This window comes from Macaca fascicularis, chromosome 13 (assembly GCF_037993035.2).
Source record: "Macaca fascicularis isolate 582-1 chromosome 13, T2T-MFA8v1.1".
Classification (NCBI taxonomy): domain Eukaryota; kingdom Metazoa; phylum Chordata; class Mammalia; order Primates; family Cercopithecidae; genus Macaca; species Macaca fascicularis.
In genome coordinates, this window is record NC_088387.1 from 66,801,061 (window position 1) to 66,827,761 (window position 26,701).

At 37.5% G+C, this 26,701-nt stretch overlaps 1 protein-coding gene and 1 non-coding gene across 7 annotated transcripts in view; both read left to right on the forward strand.

The window, feature by feature from the left end:
* The window catches only part of RTN4 (reticulon 4), a 154,412-nt gene that overhangs the window by 83,775 nt on the left and 43,936 nt on the right, over positions 1–26,701 (forward strand). For 4 of the 6 annotated variants that reach the window (XM_045369315.2, XM_005575869.4, XM_065527082.1 and 1 more), the window contains 2 exons: positions 12,283–12,339; positions 13,022–15,424. The exons of 1 other annotated variant lie outside the window; for it this stretch is intronic. In XM_045369315.2, the coding sequence (XP_045225250.2) occupies positions 12,283–12,339; positions 13,022–15,424 (2,460 nt within the window). The remainder of the gene's footprint in view (positions 1–12,282; positions 12,340–13,021; positions 15,425–26,701) is intronic. One more of the 6 variants, XM_005575871.4, reaches the window with a different exon arrangement.
* On the forward strand, positions 24,984–25,085 carry LOC123568570 (U6 spliceosomal RNA). Its single transcript, XR_006691933.1, has one exon. It is a non-coding gene; the product is annotated as a U6 spliceosomal RNA (small nuclear RNA).

A 26,701-nucleotide genomic window follows, 5' to 3' on the forward strand; every position in this document is an offset into this window, starting at 1 on the left:
TTTCAAGATTATTTCCCATTTGTTCCAATACCTTTTGTTTTGAATTATCCTTCTTAACCACTTTGAAGTACCATTTTTGTCATATTCTTGTAGTATGGGTGAAATATTTCCTCTGCTTTTCCATTTATCTCTCAGATCACACAGAAGTATCAGATTGTTGTGCTATAATTTTTAAATACTAGCTAGATGGCTTTTCCAGAAATATTTTTCTTGGCTATCTTATGTGTGTATAATTTTCTACCTCATCTTAAAATTTTTTTATCTTGTCCCCTCTCCCTCTGTTGGAGTTTTAGTAGTTTGCATTACATTTATGGATTAATTTTGGGGAGAATCGAAATACTTTTGGTGTTAATATTGTGTATTTTTCCATAAACACATGGTTTTTATTAACATGTATTTAAAAAATTAGCATATAATTAGGTGAACTAGAGACTTTTAAAAATAAATATTCTAGCTTCCTTGAAACATACTGAATTATACAGGTATTTGGCTCTCTCTTTTCAGTTGATAATTGACTGAGAAAGAAAGCTAAGTCTTCCTGCTTTTTCATTTCAAAAAAAAAATTGTGTTGAGAATGAAAAAAATATTCTCTGTATTCCTGTAGAGGAGCTACAGCTGCCAAATACTGGATTTTTTTTTTAAAAAGCAGTCTCTTTACATAGGTGGCCCTCTACTTTTCAAAAATAATTATTTCTTTAATAGCTTGTTCTTTTCATTGATGGAATTGTTACCACAGATACAGAAAGTTTATAAAGTTTTGTTGTTCAAGAGTTTGGAGTTGCTGCTTATATTAGTGGTCTCTTAGAAGTTCAGTATTAAGAAAAAAATTAATATGTTCCTTTTTTTTTTTTTTTTTTTTTTAAACTAGGCCTAGGGCTGAGTAAGAGGACAAGAAAGATGGATAGAGGTTGTACTTATGAGAGGTACAGGTAGCAGATTAAGGAAAAAATACAAGCCCTTAGTTATAAAGAATTTTCTGCTCTTAAAACCAGAGGAGTTTTGTGATTGGCCTTACAGGACATATTTACAGATCTCTGAACTGCTTTTGTGGAAAGAGAGAAGCTTGCTTAAGGATTCCAGGTCTGCCTACATGTTCTTTCTCCCCAATTTTGTAGGTTGGTTTGTAAACTCGCCTAATTGGAAGGTGCCATTATTAAGTTCATTTATCTCAGTGCCCTGGCAACCCTAGATGGAGGTGACCTATGACCTAAAAGCATGACAACTTTTTTTGTTTCTAAGCTACTAGAGGTTTTGATCTCAGAAAATAAGGGAATTTACTTTTATTTATTGTTTTCTTTTCTGAAGAGGTTACCAAAGATGCTTGTATCTATGATATAAATCCCTTTCATAAATATTGTCTTTACAACTTCTCAGTCTCAGTTCATCAACATCATTGTTAAATTATGGAAAGTTTTATTTTACCAAATTCTGATATTTTAATTTTGTATAAAAACCAAATTTTATATAAAATAACTTGATAAAAACTTTGTTAGATGCTTTTGCTTGCATAGGTGAATTATTGGAAATCAGAATATAGAAAATCAAGTAAGTATTTCATTATATTTTATAGGCCATCTGTACTACACACAGATCGGCCATAAGGATTAGGGCAATAAGACATCACTTTTGAACAAGGACTGAGAAACTGCCACCTACAGCATACCTTCTCATTTACCCTCTTATCAGCCAAACTCACTCTTGTTCCCTTATTAAAATTTTGTTAATGAAACATGTTGTGGGGCTATGGTTAAGTTTAACATTGATAGAATCAAACGTATATATTTTAATGGACTACTAAAAGAGTTGAGGGTAAAACTGTGTTTAAAATGGCTTCAATACAATAGAATTAGTATCAAGCATCCAGCTAATGTTCACATTTCCATTTATTTATTTAGAGATGGAGTTTCGCTCTTGTCACCCAGGCTGGAGTGCAGTGGTGTAATTTTGGCTTACTGCAACCTTCACCTCCTGGGTTTAAGTGATTCTCCTGCCTCAGTCTCCGAGTAGCTGTGATTGTAGGCACCCAAAACTACACCTGGCTAATTTTTGTATTTTTAGTAGAGAACGGGTTTTCACCATATTGGGCAGGCTGGTCTCGAACTCCTGACCTCAGGTGATTCACCTGCCTCGTTCCCCCAAAGTGCTGGTGTGAGCTTTACTGAATGTCATAAATGGTCTTTTTTTTTTTTTTTTTTTAACAGTTAGAATCAGAATTCAAGTAAGGTCCACATGTTACAGTAGATCAATTTGATTTATTAGTCTTTTAATCTGTCAACAGGTTCTCCCTTGCTTGTGGTCTCTCTCTCTCTCTCTGCAGTTTATTTGTTGAAGAATGCCCATACACTTTTTTCATTTTAATGTGTTTATTAAGATATAATTTACCTGCAGTAAAATGCACAGATCTTAAGTTTTAACAGTTTCATATTTTGACAAATGCATACATTTATTTAATCCACATCCCTGACAAGATATACAACATTTCTATCATCCTAGAAAGATCTCTTGGGTCCTTAGCAGTCAGTCCTTCAATTCTTTGCTCTGGTTCCTACCTCCTACACCAATCCCAAACAACTACTGTTTTGATTTCTTTCATCATAGATTAGTTTTACGTATTTTAAAGCATCAATCTGTATGAATGGAATCATACATTTTGTGCTTGGCTACTTGCATTCAGCATGATGCTTTTAAGACTTACTAATGATGCTGCAGGTATCTCTAATTTGTTCCTTTTTACTGCTGAGTGGTATTCCATACTAAGAATATAGCACAGTTTAAGTATTTATTCACTTGTTGGGCGTTTGGATTATATTTTTTGGTTACCATGAACAAAAGAATGCTGTGAACGTTCTTACATAGACATTTTTGTATGCATATATTTTCATTTCTCTTAGGTAAATACTTGAGAGTAGAATTGCTGAGTCATGGGGTAACTATATATTTAACTTTATAAGAAGTTGCTTAACTGTTCCCCCAACCACTTCAAACAGCAATGTGTGAGAATTCTAGTGGCTCTACATTTGCACCAACATTTGATATTGTCAGTTTTTTGATTTCTAACCATTTTAGTGGTTATGTAGTGGTTCCTCATTGTGATCTTAATTTAGATTTCCCTAGTGACTAAATAATTAGAGGACTTTTACATGTCCTTTATGTGTATGTTTTCTTTGGTGAAGTGTCTGTTCAAGTAATTTGCCCATTCTTAAATTGGGTTGTATGCCTTTTTTCCTACATATTTGTAAGAGTTATCTCTATATATTATGGATACAAATCTTTGGTCTGATACATGTGTTGTGAATATATTCTGCTAGTCTATAGCTTGCCTATTAATTTTATTGATCATTTCTTTTGATGAGTATAAGTTTTTAATTTTGAGAAGTCATAATTACTTTTTCTTTCATGGTTAGTGCTTTCTTTGTGATGTCTAAGACATTTTTGCCTACTTCCAAGATTGTGAAGACACTTTGTTTTCTTCTAGAAGCTTGATAGTTCTAGCTTTTGTTTGTCTTTATCCATTTTGAGGTACTTTTTGTCTATGGTATGAGTTACCGTAGATCCAGATTTGTTTTTTTTCCATGCATATAATATCCAGTTTTCCAGCGGAGTTTTTTGAAAATATTTTTCTTTTTCTATTGAATTGCTTTGATGCCTTTGGGAAAAAAAATTGACCATATGAAGTGTGTCTATTTATATACATCTATTTTGTGTTATTGATTTTTCTATCCTTATGCCAATACTTCATTATTGTAGCTTTATAGCAAGTCATAAATTAAGTAGTGTGACTGCAAGTTTGATCTTTTTTCAAAATTGTTTTGTGTCTTCTAGGTATCTAGTATTTCTGCATAAATTTCAGAATCAGCTTGTTCATTTCTATAACAGTCCTGTTACGAATTTGATTGGGATTGCATTGAATCTTTAACTTAGTAGGGGGGAATAAGTGACATCTTAGGATTTGAGATTTTACACTACTTCAAAGGTAACAAGTTAGCCTGTCATATAGTTTCATGGATGCTGGTAGAGGATATAAGATGCCTGGGTCAGAGGCAGAGGACCTTTATTACTCACAGCAATGACAGTAGCCAGAATATTAGCATTTTCTTGTGCTAGTTCCCTCAGCCCCATTTCACATGGAGCAACACTGAGATGGCTGAGTGAGATCTGCACCTATAGCAGGTTGTATTATAGGACAGAAATCTTAAGCTTAGGGAAACAAATCTTTTGTGTCACACAATAAACATGGCTGCTTGTTGCTGAAGAAGAAGAAACTAGCTCTGTTTTCTGAGGCTGTTCACAATACAAACATTTTTAAAAGATAGGAACATAGGGAAGATGTGTAAAAACACAATATACTCATAGAGAACTGCTTCCTGACACTCAACAATATTAACATCTTTCAACCCATGACTGTGCTATCTCTGTTGTTTAGATCATCTGTAATTTCTCAGCAGTGTTTTTCAGTATAGCAATTTTGTGCATCTCTTGTTAAATTTATGCCTAAATATTTTATGTTTTTTTGTTATAGTAAATGATATTTAGAAAATATTTTCATTTTCCATTTGTGGAAATAGAGTTAAGTTTTGTATACTGTCTTTGCATCTATCCTATATCCTTGTAAATTCACTACCGGGTTTGGTAGGGTTATTTTATTTTGAATCCTTAGGATTTTCCAACTACACAGTCCTGTTGTCTATAAGTTAAGATAGTTTTACTTTTCTCTTCAGATCTTTATGAGAAGCCTGGTAGATTGCTTGTTTTACGCAGAATCTTGAGCGAATGCATTAGTCTTTCATCTTTAAGTATGATGTTAGCTGCGTATTTTTTCCTAGATATCCTGACTTAGGTTGAGAAAGCTTCCTTCTATTCCTAGTTTGCTGATAATTTTTATGATAACAGGTGTTGAAGTTTGTCAGATAAGTTTTTGACATTTGTTGAGATGATCATATGGTTTTTCTTTTTTGGGCTGTTACTATAGTGAATTTCATTATTTGATTTTATAAAATTTTTTTAATTTTTTTTTTTTTTTTTTTTTGAGACAGAGTCTCGCTCTCTTACCTGGGCTGGAGTGCAGTGGCACGATCTTGGCTCACTGCAACCTCTGCCTCCTGGTTTCAAGCATTTGTCATGCCTCAGCCTCCCGAGTCGCTGGGACTACAGGTGCACGCCACCACACCTGGGTCATTTTCGTATTTTTAGTGGAGACGGGGTCTTACCATGTTGCCCACGCTGGTCTCAAACTCTTGGCCTCAAGTGGTCTGCCCGCCTCGGCCTCCCAAAGTGCTGGGATTACGGGCACGAGCCACTGCTCATGGCCTATTGTTTGATTTTGAATGTTAAATCAATCTCACCTTCCTGGAATTAAACCCCATTTGGTGATTATTATACTTTTTATGAGTTGCTGGATTCAATCTGCTAGTATTTTATTGGAGATTTTTTGCATGTGTGGTTATAAGGAATAATATTATATAAATTAATTTTAATTTTCTTGTAATATCCTTCTCTGGTTTTGGTATTAATGCATAAATCTATAAAAATTTTGGGGAAGAGTTTGCTTTTCCTTTATATGCTGAAAGAGTTTGTGTAAGGTTGGTACTATTGATTAGATGTTTTATAAAATTCACTAATGATTATGTACTCCATCTGTGCTTGGCGTTTTCTTCGTGGAGGTTTTAAATTACACGTATAGTCACATAGGGCTATTCTGATTTTTGATTTCTGCTTGTGTCAGTTTTGGTAATTTGTGTCTTTCAAGGAATGCATCTATTTCATTTTGATGACTGGGTATAAAGAAACTTGTCTATTTCATTTTGATAAGTAGACATCAAGGAAATTGTCTACTCATCTAAGTTGTCTAATTTATTGCCATGAATTTGTGCATAATGTTCTCTTATGTTTTTAGGACCTACAGTAATAGTCCCTCTTTTATTTTCAATACTTGTTTCCTCTCTCTGTCTCTCAGTCTCTGTCTCTCTTGATCATTTTAGGTGATTGTCAATTCTGTTGATCTTTTCAGGGAAGCAACTTTTTGTTTCATTGATTTTTTAAAATCTGTTTTCTATCATTGGTTTCTGCTCTTTACTACTAATTTTCTTTTACTTGTTTGGATTTAACTTGCTCTTTTAAAGTGGAAGCTTTACACTTTGATTTTAAGCCTTTTTTCTAAAAGCATTTAAAAGCTATAGATTTCTCTCTAAGCATTACTGAAGACCATTTTATCTTTTTTTTAAAATTTCTTCAGTTTTTTTTTTTTTTTTAAGAGACAGGGTCTTACTGTGTTGTCCAGGCGGGAGTGCAGTGGCGTGATCATGACATGTTACAGCCTCAAACTCCTGGGCTTGAGTGATCCTCCCACCTCAGCATCCTGAGTTGCTAGAACTAAAGGTGTGCACCACTACACCGGCTAATTTTTAAGTTTTCTGTAGAGATATGGTCTCACTGTGTTGTCCAAACTGGTGTCCAACTCCTGACCTCAAGTGCTTCTCCCACTTTGACCTCCCAAAGTGCTGGGGTTATAGGCATGAGCTACCATGCCTGGACACTGTTGCTTTTGTTTTTTTTTTTTTTTGAGATGGAGTCTTGCTCTGTCATCCAGGCTGGAGTGCAGTGACGTGATCTCGGCTTACTGCAACCTCTGCTTCCTGGGTTCAAGCAATTCTCCTGCCTCAGCCTCCTGAGTAGCTGGGATTACAGGCACGCGCCCCCACGCCCAGCTAATTTTTGTATTTTTAGCAGAGATGGGGTTTCACCATGTTGGTCAGGCTGGTCTCGAATTCGTGACCTCGTGAGCCACTGCACCCGGCCCACTGTTGCTTTTTAAGGGGACTGCAATTACAGGTATTTTAACTCCTTGATTGTCTCTCAGCACTGAGGCACTGTTCCTTTTTTCACTTGCGCTTTTCCCTTGCTGTGTTTCAGTTTGGATAATTTCTGTTGATCTTTCTTTAAGTTTGTTTATCAATAAATCTTTTTTCTGTATTGTCTAAACTGCCTTTAAGTTCATCTAGTGATTATTTTTTTCAGTTAATATAATTTACAGTTCTAGCATCTCCATTTGGTCCTTTAGTCTATATTTCTCCACCAAGATTCCCTGTCTCCTCTGTATGTCTCTTTCTGTACTTAATATCTTAATAGCTATTTTAATTTTCATTTTAATAATTTGCTAATCCAGGCCAGGTGTGGAAGTTCACGCTTGTAATTCCAGCACTTTGGGAGGCTGAGGCTGGCAAATCACTTGAGGTCAGGAATTTGAGACCAGCCTGGCCAACATGGTGAAACCCTGTCTCTACTAAAAATACAAAAATTAGCTGGGTGTGATGGCGGACACCTGTAATCCCAGTTACTCAGAGGCTGAGGCAGGAGAATTGCTTGAACCTGGGAGGTGGAGGTTGCAGTGAGCCAAGATAGCCCCACTGTACTCCAGCCCGAGAGACAGAGTGAGACTCCACCTCAAAAAAAAAAGTGCAAATCCAACATCTACGTTATTTGTTTATATTTGCTATTCTTTCTTATTTATGGTCATGTTTTCTTGCTGCTTTACATGTCCAGTAGTTTTTTGTTTTATACTGTATGTCATGGATTCGGTGGTTTTAACTTTGTTCTGGCAGGCAGTTAATTTGCTGGAAAATCATTTTGATCCTTTCAAGTTTTGGTTGTAAAGTGAGGGTGGGTCTAGAGGCGGGGGTCTGCAGACTTACAGGGCCAGTTAGAGTAAATATTTTAGGCTTGTGGGCCATACAGCCTTTGTCTAAACTGTTCATCTCTGTTTTTATTGTGCAAAAGTAGCTATAGACAGTACAGAAGTGAATGGGCATGGCTGTGTTCTGATACAGTGTGGGCTCATGAGCCATGGTTTGCTGACTCTTGGTCTAGAGTGTCCTTTAGGCTTAGCGTAGTCCTGCTTGAGGTGTTTAGTGAGATCTTTCCTCTCTGCCTGGTCAGAATTTTTAGATCAGGTCTTCCAGCACTTTCTGACCTTTGATACAATCCAGTTAGCTTGCAGATCTACCATAGGTTTCTTGGCTAGGCTTTGCCGAGTCTTGTGCTGTGCACATGCAGCGTAGTATTCACCCAGAGGTTTAAGAGGAACCCCTATCCAGATTTTTGGAGCTCCTTTTCTGTGAAGCTTTTCTTTGTATGTTACCCTGTCCCACAAATTCCAGACAACTCCTCAGTCTCCTTAGCTTAGCAAGAGTTTGCGGTGTTCTTGGGCTTCTCTCTGTACTGTAGACCAGAATGTGCCTTCAGACAGAAAGCAGGGTAGTCATCTCGCAGGTTTCCCTTTCCTCAGAATTCACACTGCTGTCCTGCCTCTTGTCCGTGTCTCAAGATAGTTGCTTCCAGTATTTTGCCCATATTTTTAGTTGCTTATATTGGAAGAATTAGTCTGTTGTAATTAATCTCATAGCCAGAAGCAGAAGTTCTGTGGTTTTAAAATGCAGGTTTTTTCTAGTATTATCATTAGATACGATTTAAATGCCTGTGTTTTCTCATATGTGAAACGAGGTAAGAGTAGTACCTACCTTACAGGGTAGTTTTGAGAACTGAATGAACTTCTGAAACATATGTGCCGGCTCAGCACAGTACCTGTCCCACATTAATGTTTCCATAAATGTTGTTATATTGTAGAATAGAAGCAATTGATCAATGCAATATTTCTGCTAATTACAAGGTATTTACTGGGTGACAATTTACCTTGTTTGAGGTGAACAGACTTGAGGGGCTGATACAGTGAGAAGGATTGTACCAGTTGCACTCGTACATAAACACATCCTTCAGATGAAGCACATCTTATGCTTTGAGGAAGCCTAGCTAAAAAATAATAGTAACAAAGCACAAAGACTTGGGAATTAGATGTTTTGAATTCTGACCCTCTGGCCTCCTAGCTCGGTGACTTAGGGCAGGTTGTTACTTCTTTTTTCTTTTCCTCTCCCTCCTTCACAACATTTTTGAGGTGGGTACTGTTATTATCCTTACTTTACAAATTTCATGAGGCACAGAAAGGCTAAGAGTTACACCGTTATAAGTGATGGATTTGTGATTTGAACTTAGGCAATTCAGTTTCATGACCCATGATTGCCTTATTAGGAGTCTGAGCTGTATTCTTGAAGGCCCAGAAGATAACTATTCTGGATTTTTTTTTTTTTTTTTTTTTGAGAGCTTTTAGAAATGTAGTACTTATTTTATGGTTAACTCTGGATTTAATCCCATTTTACAAAATGAAGATTTTTCTTTTTTTCTTAAACATAATGAATCTTTGAAATACCAATTTGAAAACTTTTTTACTTAGAAAAATTCCAGGAATATAGTTTTTATTATAAGAGATTATTGTACTAGGTAAGAATAAGAGTACAGTATGTTAAAAAAAATACTTCAAAATTATGGCACAAATTTAGATGTAGTTTGTTTTCCCACTAATTTTAAAAATAATACGTGTTTCTAATTCACTTTCCAGATAGACAAGCCTCTGAATTAATGGCTTTTAACTATATTGTCTAGATAAAAAAGGCAACTATTTTGTTAAGAATTGGCTAACTCTTATTTAGATGGAGCAGCTGTGCAATTATTTGGTTTTGCTCTTTGACCCTCAAATTTCAGTTTTATACAAGCTAATAATTCATTATTTTAGCTGAAGGGAACTTTCCATCATTTTACAAATGAGAAACTGTAATTTAAGATCACATAGCAAGTAATCTTTTAAAAATGTGTACACATATATATGCACTTTATTTAAAAATCTTATAAGCCATTATGTTACTCCTTTGACTGGATAGCCCATCCTACCTATTGCTCTAGGTTGGAGGAAACCCTTTTAAACACACATCATAAATTTCCTGTCATCGCCCTCATCTAAGAATCCTTTAAATATGACATCATGCCCAGTATATATTTATCTAAAATATATAGGGCCTTGTGAAATTAGCTCTCCTAATTCATTAAGGGTAATACACTTGGAAGGTAAGTCCATATTCATGCTAGCTACATCTCTTGGACTTTTATCTGTTTTGATCAGCCTTGTCTAGCTTGTCCATCCAGATGAAATTGTCTAAATTTATTAGGTTCAATCTGTTCAAGGAATATTACCTTCCAGTCATCTCTCAGGCTCTTACAAATTGTCTTATGGTAGAGGCCTTTCTCTAGTGTAAACTGTAGAAGATCTTTAGCTTAGTGAAGAGGAGGCCTCCCCCTCTACACTTGTGGGTATATCTCGTCAGGTGGGACGAGAGACTGAGAAAAGAAATAAGACACAAAGTATAGAGAAACAACAGTGGGCCCAGGAGACCGGTACTCAGCATACCAAGGACCTGCACCAGCACCGGTCTCTGAGTTCCCTCAGTTTTTATTGATTATTTTCATTATCTCAGCAAGAGGAGTGTGGTAGGAGAGCAGGGTGATAATAAGGAAACGGTCAGCAAGAAAACATGTGAACAAAAGAATCTGTGTCATAATTAAATTCAAGGGGAGGTACTATGCCTGGATGTGCACGCAGGCCAGATTATGTTTCTCTCCGCCCAAACATCTCAGTGGAGGGCAGTTTTTCTCCTATCTCTGAATTGAACAAATGTACAGTCGGGTTTTATACTGAGACATTCAGTTCCCAGGGGCAGGCAGGAGACAGTGGCCTTCCTCTATCTCAACTGCAAGAGGCTTTCCTCTTTAATCCACCTCAGCACAGACCCTTTATGGGTGTCTGGCTGGGGGACGGTCAGGTCTTTCTCATCCCATGAGGCCATATTTCAGACTATGACATGGGGAGAAACCTTGGACAATACCCGGTTTTCCAAGGCAGAGGTCCCTGTGGCTTTTCGCAGTGCATTGTGCCCCTGGTTTATTGAGACTAGAGAATGGTGATGACTTTTGCCAAGCATACTCCTTGTAAACATTTTGTTAATAAGGCATGTCCTGCACAGCCCTAGATCCCTTAAACCTTGATTCCATACAACACATGTTTCTGTGAGCACAAGGTGGGGCAAAGTGGCTGGGGCAAAGTTACAAATTAACAGCATTTAAGCAAAGTAGTTTTTCAGCTGCAGGTCAAAATGGAATTTCTTGTGTCTTCCCTTTCTACGTGGACACAGTAACAGTCTGATCTTTCTTTCTTTTCCCTACAGCTTAGGGTCTCCCATCTGCAGGTTCAAGATGACATTGTACAAAGTTAATATTACCAATATAGAGTGTGTTTGTTAGCTTGGGCTGCTGTAACAAAGTACCATAGGCTGGGTGGCTGAACAGAAATTTACTTTTCACAGTTCTGGAGGCTGGTGAGTCTAAGATCAAGGTGCTGGCAAGGTAGATTTCTTTCTGAGGCCTCTTCTCCTGGCTTATAGGTGACCACCATCTCATTGTGTGCTCACATGACCTCCCCATGCCTGGGGAGACAGGGAGCATGACAGCAAGCTCTCTGGTGTCTCTTCCTATAAGGGCACTAATCCCCTCGGCCCAGGCCTCCCCCCCCAACTGCATTTAACCCTAATCACCTCCCAAAGTCCCCATCTTCAGATACTGTCACATTCCGGGTTGGGGCTTTAACATGAGTTTTGGAGGAGATATAAGCATTCAGTTCTGTAACATACAGTGATTAAGGAAATGGGCTCTGGAATTGAATTGCCTGTCTCTCACTAGTTGTGTATACAAATAGCAAGTAGCCCTCACTTAGGTTAATTTTAAATAACACCAATAATAGTGTCGTCCTAAAGGCAGTTAATTATTATTATTATTTTTTTTGTATTTTGGACTCTGGCATTTGGACGTTGGCACAGGACTAATGTCTTCAAAGAACAGGGTACAATGACTGTAACAACTTAGAATGTAAGAGAAAATGCGTAATTCTTTAAAAGTGTTTTTCTAAATTAAACATACGCCAGTAACAAAAGATTAAACATTTGTAGTTGTTAATTTTATTCAAATTCAGCTTTTTATTTTTGGCTTGAATAGAACAAGACAATTTACCTATATGAAAACCTGAGTGAAAGCTTTGGATGTGATACGTTAAGTAGAACAGTATTTTAAAGCCACTTTGATTCATAAGTTTCTTTAACATAAACAGGTTGTATTGCGTCTTGAAAAATGATAGGTTCTATGGATAACATTTAATTAACTTTATAATATATGTGATGATTTAACCTGAATTAATGGCACTTCTTTTTCTGACTTCCTTTTGATCTTGGCCCTTTCTCTGTAAAGTTTTTTGTTAACTTATTACAAACTGAACCCTGGCTTGCTCCTCTGATCTTTAGTCTCCTTTCAGTCTGTCTTTATTTCTGCTGAGGTTATATTCTATTTGTTTTTCAGATGAGACCCTTTTTGCTCTTCCTGCTGCATCTGAGCCTGTGATACGCTCCTCTGCAGGCAAGTTCTTTTCTGCCAGCCTTTTATCCTCTTTGTATTCTAACTTTAACTTTTTAGTGTGTTAACTCTATGCAGAGTAGCTTGGATTTACTAAAAATTAGCATGGTTCCAAGAATGTCTGTCTACTGGAAAAGTTGAAATTTGCATTTGATATGGTATGCCCAAGGAAAAAATGAGCAAAATCCGATGAACTCTTGGAAGTACATAAGGAATTCTTGGACCCTTGAATTACATTTACATATTTACAATTCCCTTTCTCCCAATATAGTTTGAGTATAGCCAGAAAGACTTTCCTGTAAATAAATACCAGTCTATGGCATTTAATTTCCCAGTGCCCCTTCTTTCCTATACTGTCACTCAAACTCTTTTCGCAGATATTCTTCTCTTCTCTAAAACTAGCTCTTAGTATCTTAGTTGATAACATTTGAGGTTTACTCAGACTTGATTTGTCTTTGCATAGCATGTAATTGCCTCTGTAGCCATGCATATGTTATATTTACAGTAGCTTAATATTTTCAGTAATGATTAAAGTCTACTCTATTGTTACTTATTAATTGCTATTAACATTTCATTTTAATAAACAGTAAGTCTTTACTAACACTATTTTGAATCTGTCATAAAACTTGCATTAACTCTGAGAACACTGGCATTCTCTAACTTTCCTTTCTGTCCATGGTCACAGAAAATATTATGGACTTGAAGGAGCAGCCAGGTAACACTATTTCGGCTGGTCAAGAGGATTTCCCATCTGTCCTGCTTGAAACTGCTGCTTCTCTTCCTTCTCTGTCTCCTCTCTCAGCTGCTTCTTTTAAAGAACATGAATACCTTGGTAATTTGTCAACAGTATTACCCACCGAAGGAACACTTCAAGAAACTGTCAATGAAGCTTCTAAAGAGTTCTCAGAGAAGGCAAAAACTCCACTTGTAGATAGAGATTTAACAGAGTTTTCAGAATTAGAATACTCAGAAATGGGATCATCATTCAATGTCTCTCCAAAAGCAGAATCTGCCATAATAGTAGCAAATCCTAGGGAAGAAATAATCGTGAAAAATAAAGAAGAAGAGAATTTAGTTAGTAATAACATCCTTCATAATCAACAAGAGTTGCCTATAGCTCTTACTAAATTGGTTAAAGAAGAGGATGAAGTTATGTCTTTAGAAAAAGCAAAAGACAGTTTTAATGAAAAGAGAATTGCAGTGGAAGCTCCTATGAGGGAGGAATACGCAGACTTCAAACCATTTGAGCGAGTATGGGAAGTGAAAGATAGTAAGGAAGATAGTGATGTGTTGGCTGCTGGAGGTAAAGTCGAGAGCAAGTTGGAAAGTAAAGTGGATAAAAAAGGTTTTGCAGATAGCCTTGAGCAAACTAATCATGAAAAAGATAGTGAGAGTAGTAATGATGATACTTCTTTCCCCAGTACACCAGAAGCTATAAAGGATCGTTCAGAAGCATATATCACATGTGCTCCTTTTAACCCAGCAGCAACTGAGAGCATTGCAACAAACATTTTTCCTTTGTTAGGAGATCATACTTCAGAAAATAAGACCGATGAAAAAAAAATAGAAGAAAAGAAGGCCCAAATAGTAACAGAGAAGAATACTAGCACCAAAACATCAAACCCTTTTCTTGTAGCAGCACAGGATTCTGAGACAGATTATGTCACAACAGATAATTTAGGAAAGGTGACTGAGGAAGTAGTGGCAAACATGCCTGAAGGCCTGACTCCAGATTTAGTACAGGAAGCATGTGAAAGTGAATTGAATGAAGTTACTGGTACAAAGATTGCTTATGAAACAAAAATGGACTTGGTTCAAACATCAGAAGTTATGCAAGAGTCCCTCTATCCTGCAGCACAGCTTTGCCCATCATTTGAAGAATCAGAAGCTACTCCTTCGCCAGTTTTGCCTGACATTGTTATGGAAGCACCATTGAATTCTGCAGTTCCTAGTGCTGGTGCTTCGGCGGTACAGCCCAGCTCATCACCATTAGAAGCTTCTTCAGTTAATTATGAAAGCATAATACACGAGCCTGAAAACCCCCCACCATACGAAGAGGCCATGAGTGTATCACTAAAAAAAGTATCAGGAATAAAGGAAGAAATTAAAGAGCCTGAAAGCATTAATGCAGCTGTTCAAGAAACAGAAGCTCCTTATATATCTATTGCATGTGATTTAATTAAAGAAACAAAGCTTTCTGCTGAACCAACTCCAGATTTCTCTGATTATTCAGAAATGGCAAAAGTTGAACAGCCAGTGCCTGATCATTCTGAGCTAGTTGAAGATTCCTCACCTGATTCTGAACCAGTTGACTTATTTAGTGATGATTCCATACCTGACGTTCCACAAAAACAAGATGAAGCTGTGATGCTTGTGAAAGAAAATCTCCCTGAAACTTCATTTGAGTCAATGATAGAACATGAAAATAAGGAAAAACTTAGTGCTTTACCACCTGAGGGAGGAAAGCCATATTTGGAATCTTTCAAGCTCAATTTAGATAACACAAAAGATACCCTGTTACCTGATGAAGTTTCAACATTGAGCAAAAAGGAGAAAATTCCTTTGCAGATGGAGGAGCTCAGTACTGCAGTTTATTCAGATGATGACTTATTTCTTTCTAAGGAAGCACAAGTAAGAGAAACTGAAACATTTTCAGATTCATCTCCAATTGAAATTATAGATGAGTTCCCTACATTGATCAGTTCTAAAACTGATTCATTTTCTAAATTAGCCAGGGAATATACTGACCTAGAAGTATCCCACAAAAGTGAAATTGCTAATGCCCCGGGTGGAGCTGGGTCATTGCCTTGCACAGAATTGCCCCATGACCTTTCTTTGAAGAACATACAACCCAAAGTTGAAGAGAAAATCAGTTTCTCAGATGACTTTTCCAAAAATGGGTCTGCTACATCAAAGGTGCTCTTATTGCCTCCAGATGTTTCTGCTTTGACCACTCAAGCAGAGATAGGCGGCATAGTTAAACCCAAAGTTCTTATGAAAGAAGCTGAGAAAAATCTTCCTTCTGATACAGAAAAGGAGGACAGATCACCATCTGCTATATTTTCAGCAGAGCTGAGTAAAACTTCAGGTAATCCAATCTATATGCATTTTGTGCTTTCATACCACTTTTTGACTTAGGGAACATTCCACTACATTTTGTGTTTTATGTTATGTTTATAGTGTCTAATATGTCACATTGATAAGAAGTCTTCTCCACTTTCTCACTTAAAGGTTGTAGTGGTTTTTCTAACTCTCTTGCACTCAGCATTCACCCTTAACTTTTCCACACAGTTACACTTTTATAATGCACTATGGAACTATTAATAGAAAATATTTCTGTTTATAAGAATTAACTTTAGTACCTATTTATTTATTTATTTCACTTGTTTTTCTTGATAACATGAAGAGCAAGAGATATTAAAATATTTTCAGATGTGTTTTTGTTATCCCAGAAATTATCATATTTAATTTTTAAAGAACATTTCTGTAGCATGTTTTAAATATTTCAATATAGTATAGTACTTTTCCAGTGGTAGGTATAAAGTTAGGCATATTGAGTGTAGACTTTTTGTTGAAAAGTATAAATTGAGTTATGCTTTATGAATTATTTTGAAAAGTACCAATTCTCCTTTTTTTCTTTTGACTATCCATTTTACACATACCTGATTTGCATAAGGTGATTTGCACATGTGCTCTTTATTAGTATTCTGATTTGGCTACGTTTTCTCTAAAATAGTGATTAGGATAAATTTACTGAATATGCTTATGTATGTAAGTGCTGGTGCTTCAGCAGTACGGTCCAGCTCATCACCATTGGAACAGTGGTAGACCAGTTGCTGTAATGTAAGAAAGAGGAGATTATGAACATTGAGGCAGTGGGATGAGCACAGAGACATAGGACTTGGTGTTTGATGGATAAGGACGTAAAGGATGAGGGGAAGAAGTAAAGATGACCCCAGGAACCCTGGATTTCATTCTTGGCATGTGCACATGTATGGATGGCAGTATGAGAAACTGAGATAGGGAACATGAGAGATTAAAGTAGATTTAAGAAGGAAAATACAAATTCGGTTTTGAATATGCTGGTATTGATGTACATACCTTTAAGATATCCAGTAAGTTATGGATATTATACATATGCAGCTCTTGAGAGAGATCTTGGCTGTATGTGTCTGTCGTGGGCTTAATATCAACCGGGGAGAATCAAGAGAAGAGGACTACTTGAAGGTGGAAGGTCAAAATTATCAAATACTAGAGAGGTCAGTTAAGGATTGCAAGTTGGTCAAAAAGGAGGGAAGGTGTTGGCATGACAGCGGCAAATGGTGTGGTGTGCTTGGGCATGGCTAGGATTGAGAAGTGAACGAGATTTGAGCAAATCAGTAGTAAATGTTGATTACTCTTAAGAAGTTTGAATGTTTTACTGGAGAAAAATTAAAATATTAGCAAGCAGGAAGGAGAGTATGTAGTGGAGGAAGGGCCTTTTTTTTTTTTTCTTCTTTTTTTAAGATGAGAAGGGGAAAATCTGATTACAGGTGCTGGCAGAAAGTCAGAAGGGGATAGGGAATGTGCTCCCTGGTTCAGGTGGAAGAATTAGCGTTACAAGGAAGGATACAGCTTTGATTGTAGTGAGTGGAAAGGAAAGTGTGGGTATTCATACTGTTAGGGTTTTGTGGCTGAAAGTTGAGGGAATTATTTGCTGGTTTATGTTTATTCTTTAAAGCAGTATGTTAGTTCATTTGCTAGGAATGAACTAGGTCATGATTGGGTGGAAGAGGTCTGCAATACCTCTGACTAGGGAAACCAAAGGCATGGTATTAGGAGCCTAATCAAGGTCGAAAGGTGGTCTCAATGGTAGGGTGACTTTTCTTTGACTGTGCCAAACAACCTAGGTATGGATTCAGAGAAGGCAAATGGTTGTAGTGACTCAAGGATGTGTTTTGGTAGGTGGGCCCTATGGAAGGACAGTAAGTCAAGAAAGTCGAGGCTGATAGCGAGAGAGTAATTTGAAGTGATGGACTGTGGCATCTAAGTTGAAGGATGTGAATAGAAAAAGGTAGGAGAGGTAGGAGGAGAGTAGATGGTCAGTGAACTCAAGGCCCAAATTAGGTTTAAGAACCAAGAGTAGTAGGAATAAATACATGCCAGAATGATAGGAGATTGTGGTCAGAGGAGGGGAGAGAGAGAAAGAATGAATGCGCGGGATAGCAGGGTGTGTGTGTGTGTGTGTGTGTGTGTGTGTGTGTGTGTGTGTGTGATGTTGAATTTAGAATTTCAGAGAAATAGCAGTTCAGGTTGATTATAATGGCCAGTGATAGGCCATGAGGCAAAGGCCTACTGTGTAGTCAGATTAGGATTGCTAGAGGTGAGGTCAAGTAAACTATGAGGCCGTGATACTGGATTGCACTTCTACCTAACATTGAAGTCACCCAGGATGATGGCAGGACTAGGGGTGGAGAGGAAGACTGGGGTAAGAGTCTGTGGTAAAGGGCAGTGAGGTAACTGGAGGATGGTAGATAGAAGAAATGAGGAAGGATAGAGAATGACATAGTGGAATAGCCAAGACTTTGCCCAAGGCCTCTGAAATAAAGTTTGGTGAGCAGTGGGTACTGACCTCCCCCTGCCTCCCTTAGGTGTGTAGAGTATGAGAGAACGATTGAGCCTTCATTTAGCAAGTTGCACAGGGAAAGCAGTATCCTCAAGGAAGAGCCGGGTTTTAGTGAAGATGAGGTAAAGGCAGGAATGTTCAGTAAAGAAGTTGAGGATTAGAGGAGCTGGTTCACAGTGGAAGGGGGTTTCAAACAGCACAGTAAAATGGTTTAGGAGGGAAGAGTAGAAAAGAAGGGTCTTAGAAGCCCAGAGCAGTGTGGTGATGACTGGTGAAGAGCAAGGAGTAATCAGTATAGCAACGCCTTTGAAGTCTCCCTTCCCCACCAGTGCTCCCTCCCGAAACTTAAAGCTAGCAGTTCTCTGGTAGATGTGGCCCTCAGGAATTTCAGTATTTCAGGAGTCACCTGCTTCTTGGATTGTTTTTGTTAAACGTGGGAAATCTATAGCCTAATAGTTTAGAAGAAAGGGAAGAAAAGGGGGCATTGCCTTTGAAAGCTTAATGGGGATGGTAGAAGAAAGTGTAAGCAATGCTTGGGCATTCTCTTTTAGAATATGTTTATCTCCCTTCTCTGAGAAAATTGGTATTTCCTGCCTTTTTGACTTCACCTTTTTTGATATTAGTTATCATAGCAACTTACTAGGGAATAGAGAATTATTTAGAACACCCAGTATATGTATTCTACAAAAGTTATGGGAAGGAAACCCAGTATTACTGTAATGAAAACAATATAGGTGACCTGAGGTTTTAGTCTTGACTATACCATTGACAATCACTTTGTTTCTCTACATGTCAGTTTCCTTTTCTATAAAAGGAAGGGTGGATTAGCTCAAGTCCTTGCAACTTAATAATTTTCTTGACTTGATTATATAACAGGCATCTGTTAAAAGCAGGTAAGTAGTGGCTGAGCTTGGTGGCTCATGCCTGTAATCCCAGCTCTCAGGGAGGCAGAGGTGGGAGGATGGCTTGAGCCCAGGAGTTCAAGACCTGCCTGGGCAATATAGCAGGACCCTGTTCTCCAAAAAAAAAAGGAAAAAAAAAGACCCCCCCCCCCCCAAAAAAATAGGTGTAAAATCAGGTAAGAGTTGCTTTAACATGCTTATATCAAGCACTATACGAGATTTTTTTGGGGGGTGGGGGAGGGGAAAAGATGAAACTAAGACGAGGTTTTGCCCTTATGCAACTTACAGCCAGCTGGTGTAGACACACTGTTGAGGACGTAGTTAAACATTGTATAGTGAGGATAGGTACTTACCTCTCTGTCTTCCTGAAAGTGAAGTTTAAGTGTACCGAAGTCAAATGTACCAAAATACAGCAATGGTCTTATAAAACGTAAGGGAAGCTCTCTTATCAGATGGCTTAAAAGTTTTTTGCCATCTCTAATTATGAAATACTTAAGTGTGTTTTTTTAAAAATTCTGGGTCATTTTACTGTATATGCATTTAAACATTAAAAGTATTAAATAATAAAATACTGATTTCCTCAGATCATTTATTATCTCATATGTTCTTTTGTTTTTTTTGAGACAGGTTCTTGCTGTGTCACCCAGGCTGAAGTGCAGTGGTGCGATTATGGCTCACTGCAGCCTTGACTTCCCAGGGTCAGGTGGTCCTCAGCCTCCCAAGTAACTGGGACCACAGGCTCATGTCACTATGCCCGGCTAATTATTTTTGTAGAGAGGAGGTCTTGCCTTGTTGCCCAGGCTGGTCTCAAACTCCTGGGTTCAAGGATCCTCCTGCCGCTGCCTCTCAAAGTGCTGGGATTACAGGCGTAAGCCTCCAGGCCTTTCCTGTTCTTGTTTTCTTAAAATGACATTTTGTAGGCAGAAATCAGTTTTAGTTTTAGGAAGAAAGACTGATTTTGCAAGAGAGGTGAATAAGGTATTATGATGCAGATGGTGCTTTATTAATTTGGGGGAGTCAGGTTTGTCAAGAAACTAATGAATTCTGGTCTTCTTCCCCCCTCCATTTATAAAGAAATGTGTGACAAACTATATTCTTACTATTGCAATGTAAATACTGATTTTTTTTCTCAGTAATATCAATGAATGTTCTTGGCATTTCCCCAATGAATGTTATTGGCATTTTTTTTTTCCAAAAATTGATTGGCTATAGATACGTGAATTAATTTCTGGGTTATATCTATTCTGTTCCATTGGTCTGTGTTGCTGTTTTTATGCCAGTACCATCCTGTTTTGGTTACTTCAACTGTGTAGTATATTTTGAAATTACTTAATTATTTTAAATTAATTATTTTAGTAATAAGGATTTTTTTTGGGGGGGTGGCGGGGAGACGAAGTCTCTCTCTGTCGCCCAGGCTGGAGTGCAGTGGCGCAATCTCAGCTCACTGCAAGCTCCGCCTCCCGGGTTCACGCCATTCTCCTGCCTCAGCCTCCCGAGTAGTTGGGACTACAGGCGCCCACCACCATGCCCGGATAATTTTTTTTGTATTTTTAGTAGAGATGGGGTTTCACCGTGTTAGCCAGGATGATCTCGATCTCCTGACCTTGTGATCCGCCCGCCTCAGCCTCCCAAAGTGCTGGGATTACAGGCGTGAGCCACCAGGCTAGGCGTGAGCCAATGGCCTAGTATGGCCATTTTTTAACAATATTAACTCTTCTGATCCATGAACATGGAATGTCTTTGTTTGCATTTGTTTGTATCCTTTTCAGTTTCTTTCATCATTGTTTTGTAGATTTCCTTATAGAGGTCTTTCATCTCCTTAAACTTATTCCAAGGTGTTTTTTTTTTTTTTAAGCTATTGCAAATAGAGTTTCCTACTTGATTTCTTTTTCAGCTAGTTTATTGTGTATAGACGTGCAATAATTTTGTATATTGATTTTATATCTTGCAACTTTACAGAATTTACAAGGTTTTGGTAGTCTTTAGGTTTTTCTTTATGTAAGATCATGTCATCTGCAAACAGGGACAATTTGACTTCCTCCTTTCTAATTTGGATATCCTTTATTGTCTTTTGCCCAATTGCTCTGGGTAGGACTTCCCATTTCCAGTCTTTATTTTTTATAACATTAGCAGTTTTTTTTTTTTTTTGGTAATTATTATACTTTATGTTCTAGGGTACATGTGCACCATGTGATGGTTTGTTACGTATGTATACATGTGCCATGTTGGTGTGCTGCATCCATTAACTCATCATTTATATTAAGTATATCTCCTAATGCTATCCCTTCCCACTCCCCCCACCCCACAACAGGCCCCTGTGTGTGATGTTCCCCTTGCTGTGTCCAGGTGTTCTCATTGTTCAGTTCCCACCTATGAGTGAGAACATGTGGTGTTTGGTTTTCTGTTCTTGTGATAGTTTGCTGAGAATGATGGTTTCCAGCTTCATCCACGTCCCTACAAAGGACATGAACTCATCCTTTTTTATGGCTGCATAGTATTCCATGGTGTATATGTGCCACATTTTCTTAATCCAGTCTGTCATTGATGGACATTTGGTTTGATTCCAAGTCTTTGCTATTGTGAATAGTGCTGCATTAAACATATGTGTGCACGTGTCTTTATAGCAGCATGATTTATAATCCTTTAGGTATATCCCCAGTAACGGGATGGCTGGGTCAAATGGTATTTCTGGTTCTAGATCCCTGAGGAATCGTCGCAGTCTTTCACGATGGTTGAACTAGTTTACAATCCCACCAACAGTGTAAAAGTGTTCCTATTTCTCCACAGCCTCTCCAGCACCTGTTGTTTCCTGACTTTTTAATGATCACCATTCTAACTGGTGTGAGATGGTATCTCACTGTGGTTTTTGATTTGCGTTTCTCTGATGGCGAGTGGTGATGAGCATTTTTTCATGTGTCTGTTGGCTGCATAAATGTCTTCTTTTGAGAAGTGTCTGTTCATATCCTTTGCCCACTTTTTGATGGGATTGTTTGTTTTTTCTTGTAAATTTGTTTGAGGCAGTTTTAAAGAGCACAGGGCCTCTCTTTCCCCCCCTTTATAATAGAACATTCCTCATAGTGGATTTATCTGATGTTTCCTAGTGATTAATTTGAGGCTATGAATTCATTTACTGTATAGATGGTGATGTGTCCCTCTCATAGCACCACTTCTAGAATTACCTGCTATTCATCAGTCCCTCACTGGTTATGTTAATTTTGACCATCTGGGCAAGATGGGTTCTGATTTCCTTATCGTATAATTACTGTCTTTGTTTCTCCCTTACAGATAGTAAGCAGTCTGAGGAGTGACACTTGAACGCATGCAGATATCCCACTCCCTATCAAAATTTGCCCCCCGATTTAGTAAACCATTGATGATTCTTGCTTGATCCAGTCTTTACCATGAGAGTTGAAAAATGATTTTTTTAACCCATTACTCCCTGTACATTTTTCTGTTGACCCTCAGCATTCCTGTTTAAGCAACAGACCCCCATTTCCATTAATGAATTAATTAGCTGATTAATTATCAGTATGGATCCATGAATTTCCATTTTCTTTCCAATGGTTTATGATTCATTACTGAACTTTATTATTTTGGTGGTAAATTATTCCATATTTTGAGGGTTCCTTCAGGTAGGCTCAGGGACATGCAACCTTCTTTCTTTGGGGTTGGGAGGGGAACATCTTACTTTCTAGCCTAACAAAATATTGTAGGCCTGTTTTATGCTGTGTCCCAGCCCTGGAATCAGCAATTTCTCCAAGGATCCCCGATTCCTTTTAATGTAGAGTGAGAGGTCATTTTCATAATAGTGAGGTATTAAAGATCAAAAGCTAGATGCTAGTTGTGGTCATTGCTACTGTGGGGATCTTTTCCATTTTAACCTTTCAGTGGATAAAGCTAGGAAATGCTTATATACATACATACACATAAACATACACACATTCATAAGAAATGAGTTCACACAGATACCTCTGATTCTAATTCATTCTCACAGGTTTTGTTCTTTCCTTATTTCATATTTGTCTCTTCTTTTATAGTGAGAACCCTGGTTCCTAAGACCACCAATACATTATTTATATCCAATCCTTTAATACACCTATAAGAGTTTTAGAATTCTTTTTTTTTTTTTTTTTTGAGACGGAGTCTCGCTCTGTCGCCCAGGCTGGAGTGCAGTGGCCGGATCTCAGCTCACTGCAAGCTCCGCCTCCCGGGTTTACGCCATTCTCCTGCCTCAGCCTCCCGAGTAGCTGGGACTACAGGCGCCCGCCACCTCGCCCGGCTAGGTTTTTGTATTTTTTTAGTAGAGACGGGGTTTCACCGTGTTAGCCAGGATGGTCTCGATCTCCTGACCTCGTGATCCGCCCATCTCGGCCTCCCAAAGTGCTGGGATTACAGGCTTGAGCCACCGCGCCCGGCCTAGAATTCTTTTTTCATATCACTATAATTTTTAAAACTTGATAAAAGAGTTCTGGATTGTTTGCAAGTCCCTACTCCGCAACCCTGCCTAAAGTGGAATGTGTATAGTCAAATACATTCTTCACAGATTACTTGTATTAGTTCGTTCTTTTTTCTTTTCCCTCCTTCCGTCTCCCACTGACTAATGGCTAAGATATTCATTTGAAATACAATTAGCTTCATTTGTTTCAGTTCTAGATTTTCTTTCTCCCAATTTTAGATTTTTAACTGAGAATTTTAAAGTGTTGAGAAAAGCTGAATTCTTCTCATTTTACCTGGAAGGGGAAGACTATCATTTATGGAACATCTTCTAAACACAAAGCAGTTTTCACATATTTGTTTCATTTAGGTCTTCACCATAATCTATAAGAAGGAACCATTTTGGCCGGGCGCGGTGGCTCAAGCCTGTAATCCCAGCACTTTGGGAGGCCGAGACGGGCGGATCACGAGGTCAGGAGATCCAGACCATCCTGGCTAATACGGTGAAACCCCCGTCTCTACTAAAAAATACAAAAAAAAAAAAAAAACTAGCCGGGCGAGGTAGTGGGCGCCTGTAATCCCAGCTACTCGGGAGGCTGAGGCAGGAGAATGGTGTAAACCCGGGAGGCGGAGCTTGCAGTGAGCTGAGATCCGGCCACTGCACTCCAGCCTGGGTGACAGAGCGAGACTCCATCTCAAAAAAAAAAAAAAAAAAAGGAACCATTTTATAGGTGATAAATCTAAGCCTAAGGATGTTAAGTAACTTTTTCAAAGATACGTGGTAAATTATGTAATAAGCACAATGTTTTGAGCTTCTGCCTTGTTTCAGACATTGGGTTAACTTCTTATTTATATTAGTTACCTAGTTTCACAAGAATGAACTGCGATTCCAACCCAGGTTTTGTCCATTCAAACAGTTATTTCCTGGTTTTGGAATAAGCAGTTATTGTCCTAACTTTAGCAAGCAATCAAGGTGCTGCTGCTTTTATCCCACACCTGTTGTGTTGAACCATTAGGCAATGTAAGACATTTCTTGACATCTTAAGATGTCAAGAAAGTTGGTTGCCATCTACATTTTCTAACATACTCTTCCATATGTAGGGATATTGGAACTAGGGTAACATTCTGTTGCTAGTATGTAGAGACTGAAAAACCCTACTTTGGACAACTGCTATCTATTTATGTTAGTAGGCCATTGGTACAGAAAGGTGCTCATGTCTCCTGTCCAAACTGCTGAGATCTTGACTTAATGATAACTTAATATATGTTTGTTGGCTGCTTGTCACTAATGCACAGAGAATATTTTTAGTTCACATTCGAAATATAGATTGTATCTTGCTGAACTCATCAGAACTATTGGTAAGTGAAGTGTAAACCGACCATACGTGGATTATTTGTTCATTATAATTAAACTATGTAATATCCAGGATTCATCAAGTAGTATTACCATGATAACTCACTTTAAAAGGGCTTGTTTGTCTTGGTAAATATACGAAATTATGCTTTTCAAACTTATATATGTTCATGAATAAGAACTTACATATGTTCATGAATAAGAATTATTTTGATATTCTTATGATTTAAAATATTTTTCTTTATTAAAAAGTATATATAGCCTTTGAGCCTGATGACAGAATTCCAGCCTGGTAACAGAGCGAGACTCTGTCTCAACAAAAAAAAAAAAAAAAAAAAAAAAAAAAGCATGCTTGCTTCAGCGGTACATACACTAAAATTGGAATTATACAGAGAAGATTAGCATAGCCCCTGCATGAGGATGACACAGAATTCGTGAAGTGTTTCATCTTTTTATATGAAAAATTTTTAAAAATGCTTTGGGTGTTTAAGAATATTTGTATATTTTAGATTATAATGTAAGAAGTTAGCACATTTTCATAATTTACTGAATTTCATAATTCAGTAGTTTCATAATTTACTGAAGTACTGTAATTTAGTGAAGTACTGTAGATACTAAGAGTTGATATTTTGTTTAAAATACATTTTTATTGAGCAAATATATTTGGAAAATTTTCATGTAAGTTGGACTTTACTATAATAAGTAGTTAATCTTAACTGGAAGGCTATCAATAGATGTACAGTGTAGCTAAAGTAGAACCTGACTATTGTTAATAAAGGAAACGATTATATTTACTTTTTAAAAAGTGATATTGTTAAATTAGTGAGGATTTATTTAGCGCTTACTCTGGGTCCCAAACAGATTGAAAATAAATATGTACCATAAAAGGTAGATACCTGCTAAATATAATGTGGTTTAAAAAGCTTAATTTTAGGCATTTTACAGACCTGAGTTCTAATTCCGACCCTTTCACTGATTTAGCTGTATGACCCTTGGCAAATATTTTAATGTACTCGAGCTTCAATATTTTAGTAATAAGGATTTTTTCTAAGGACTTGATAACTATCAGTGAAGTTAGGGCAACAGTTTATGAAGCAGTCTGATATACAATACACACTCATTGTACAAATTTGAAAAATACAGAAAATCTTTGAGATGAAAAAAATTGTAATCATATTACCCAGACATAATCAATGTTAATATTTTAGAATATATTATTCTAGTCTACTTTCAATGCACATGTGATTTTTTGTTTGGTTTTGAATCAGAGTCTCGCTCTGTCACCCAGGCTCTGGAGTAGCAATGGCGGGATCTGTACTCACTGCAACGTCTGCCTCCTGGGTTCAAGCAATTCTCGTGCCTCAGCCTCTTGAGTAGCTGGGATTACAGATGTGGGCCACCATGCCCGGCTAATTTTTGTATTTTTAGTAGAGACAGGGTTTCACCATGTTGGCTAAGCTGATCTCGAGCTCCTGACCTTAAGTGATCTGCCCACCTTGGCCTCCCAAAGTGCTGGGATTAAAGGCATGAGCCACTGCACCTGGCCGCATATGTGTATTTTTAAGAATGTAATAGTGTTTTATGAAATTTCAATCATATTCTATATATTGTTTATAAGCTTTTAAAAACTTGAGCGATGTCTTATATAATGCAAACATTTCCATGTCTTTAAATATTCTGCTGCTGATTTTTTTACTTAGTGTTCCTTAGAATGGATATATTTTAACCAGTCACTTTGCTATTGTTGGACCCTTAGATTGTTCCTTTGTTATTGATAATGCTGTTAACCTCTTTATATTTAAATATGTTTTACATATCCCTGAATTATTTTCCATAAATTAATTCGAAATAAAAACCTAGGTTAGTGGGTATGAGCATTTATAAGGGTGTCTACAAAAATTGGCCACAAAAAAAGTTGTACTAATTTTTACCCTTATATCAGAATAAGAAAACACCCATTTCTCTACTTTCACCAATTCATATTGTTTATTTTTTGATAGATAATATTTTTACATTATACAAAATTCAGAAAGTACAGTCCAGTCAGACTTCCTCTCTCTGTTGTCCAGC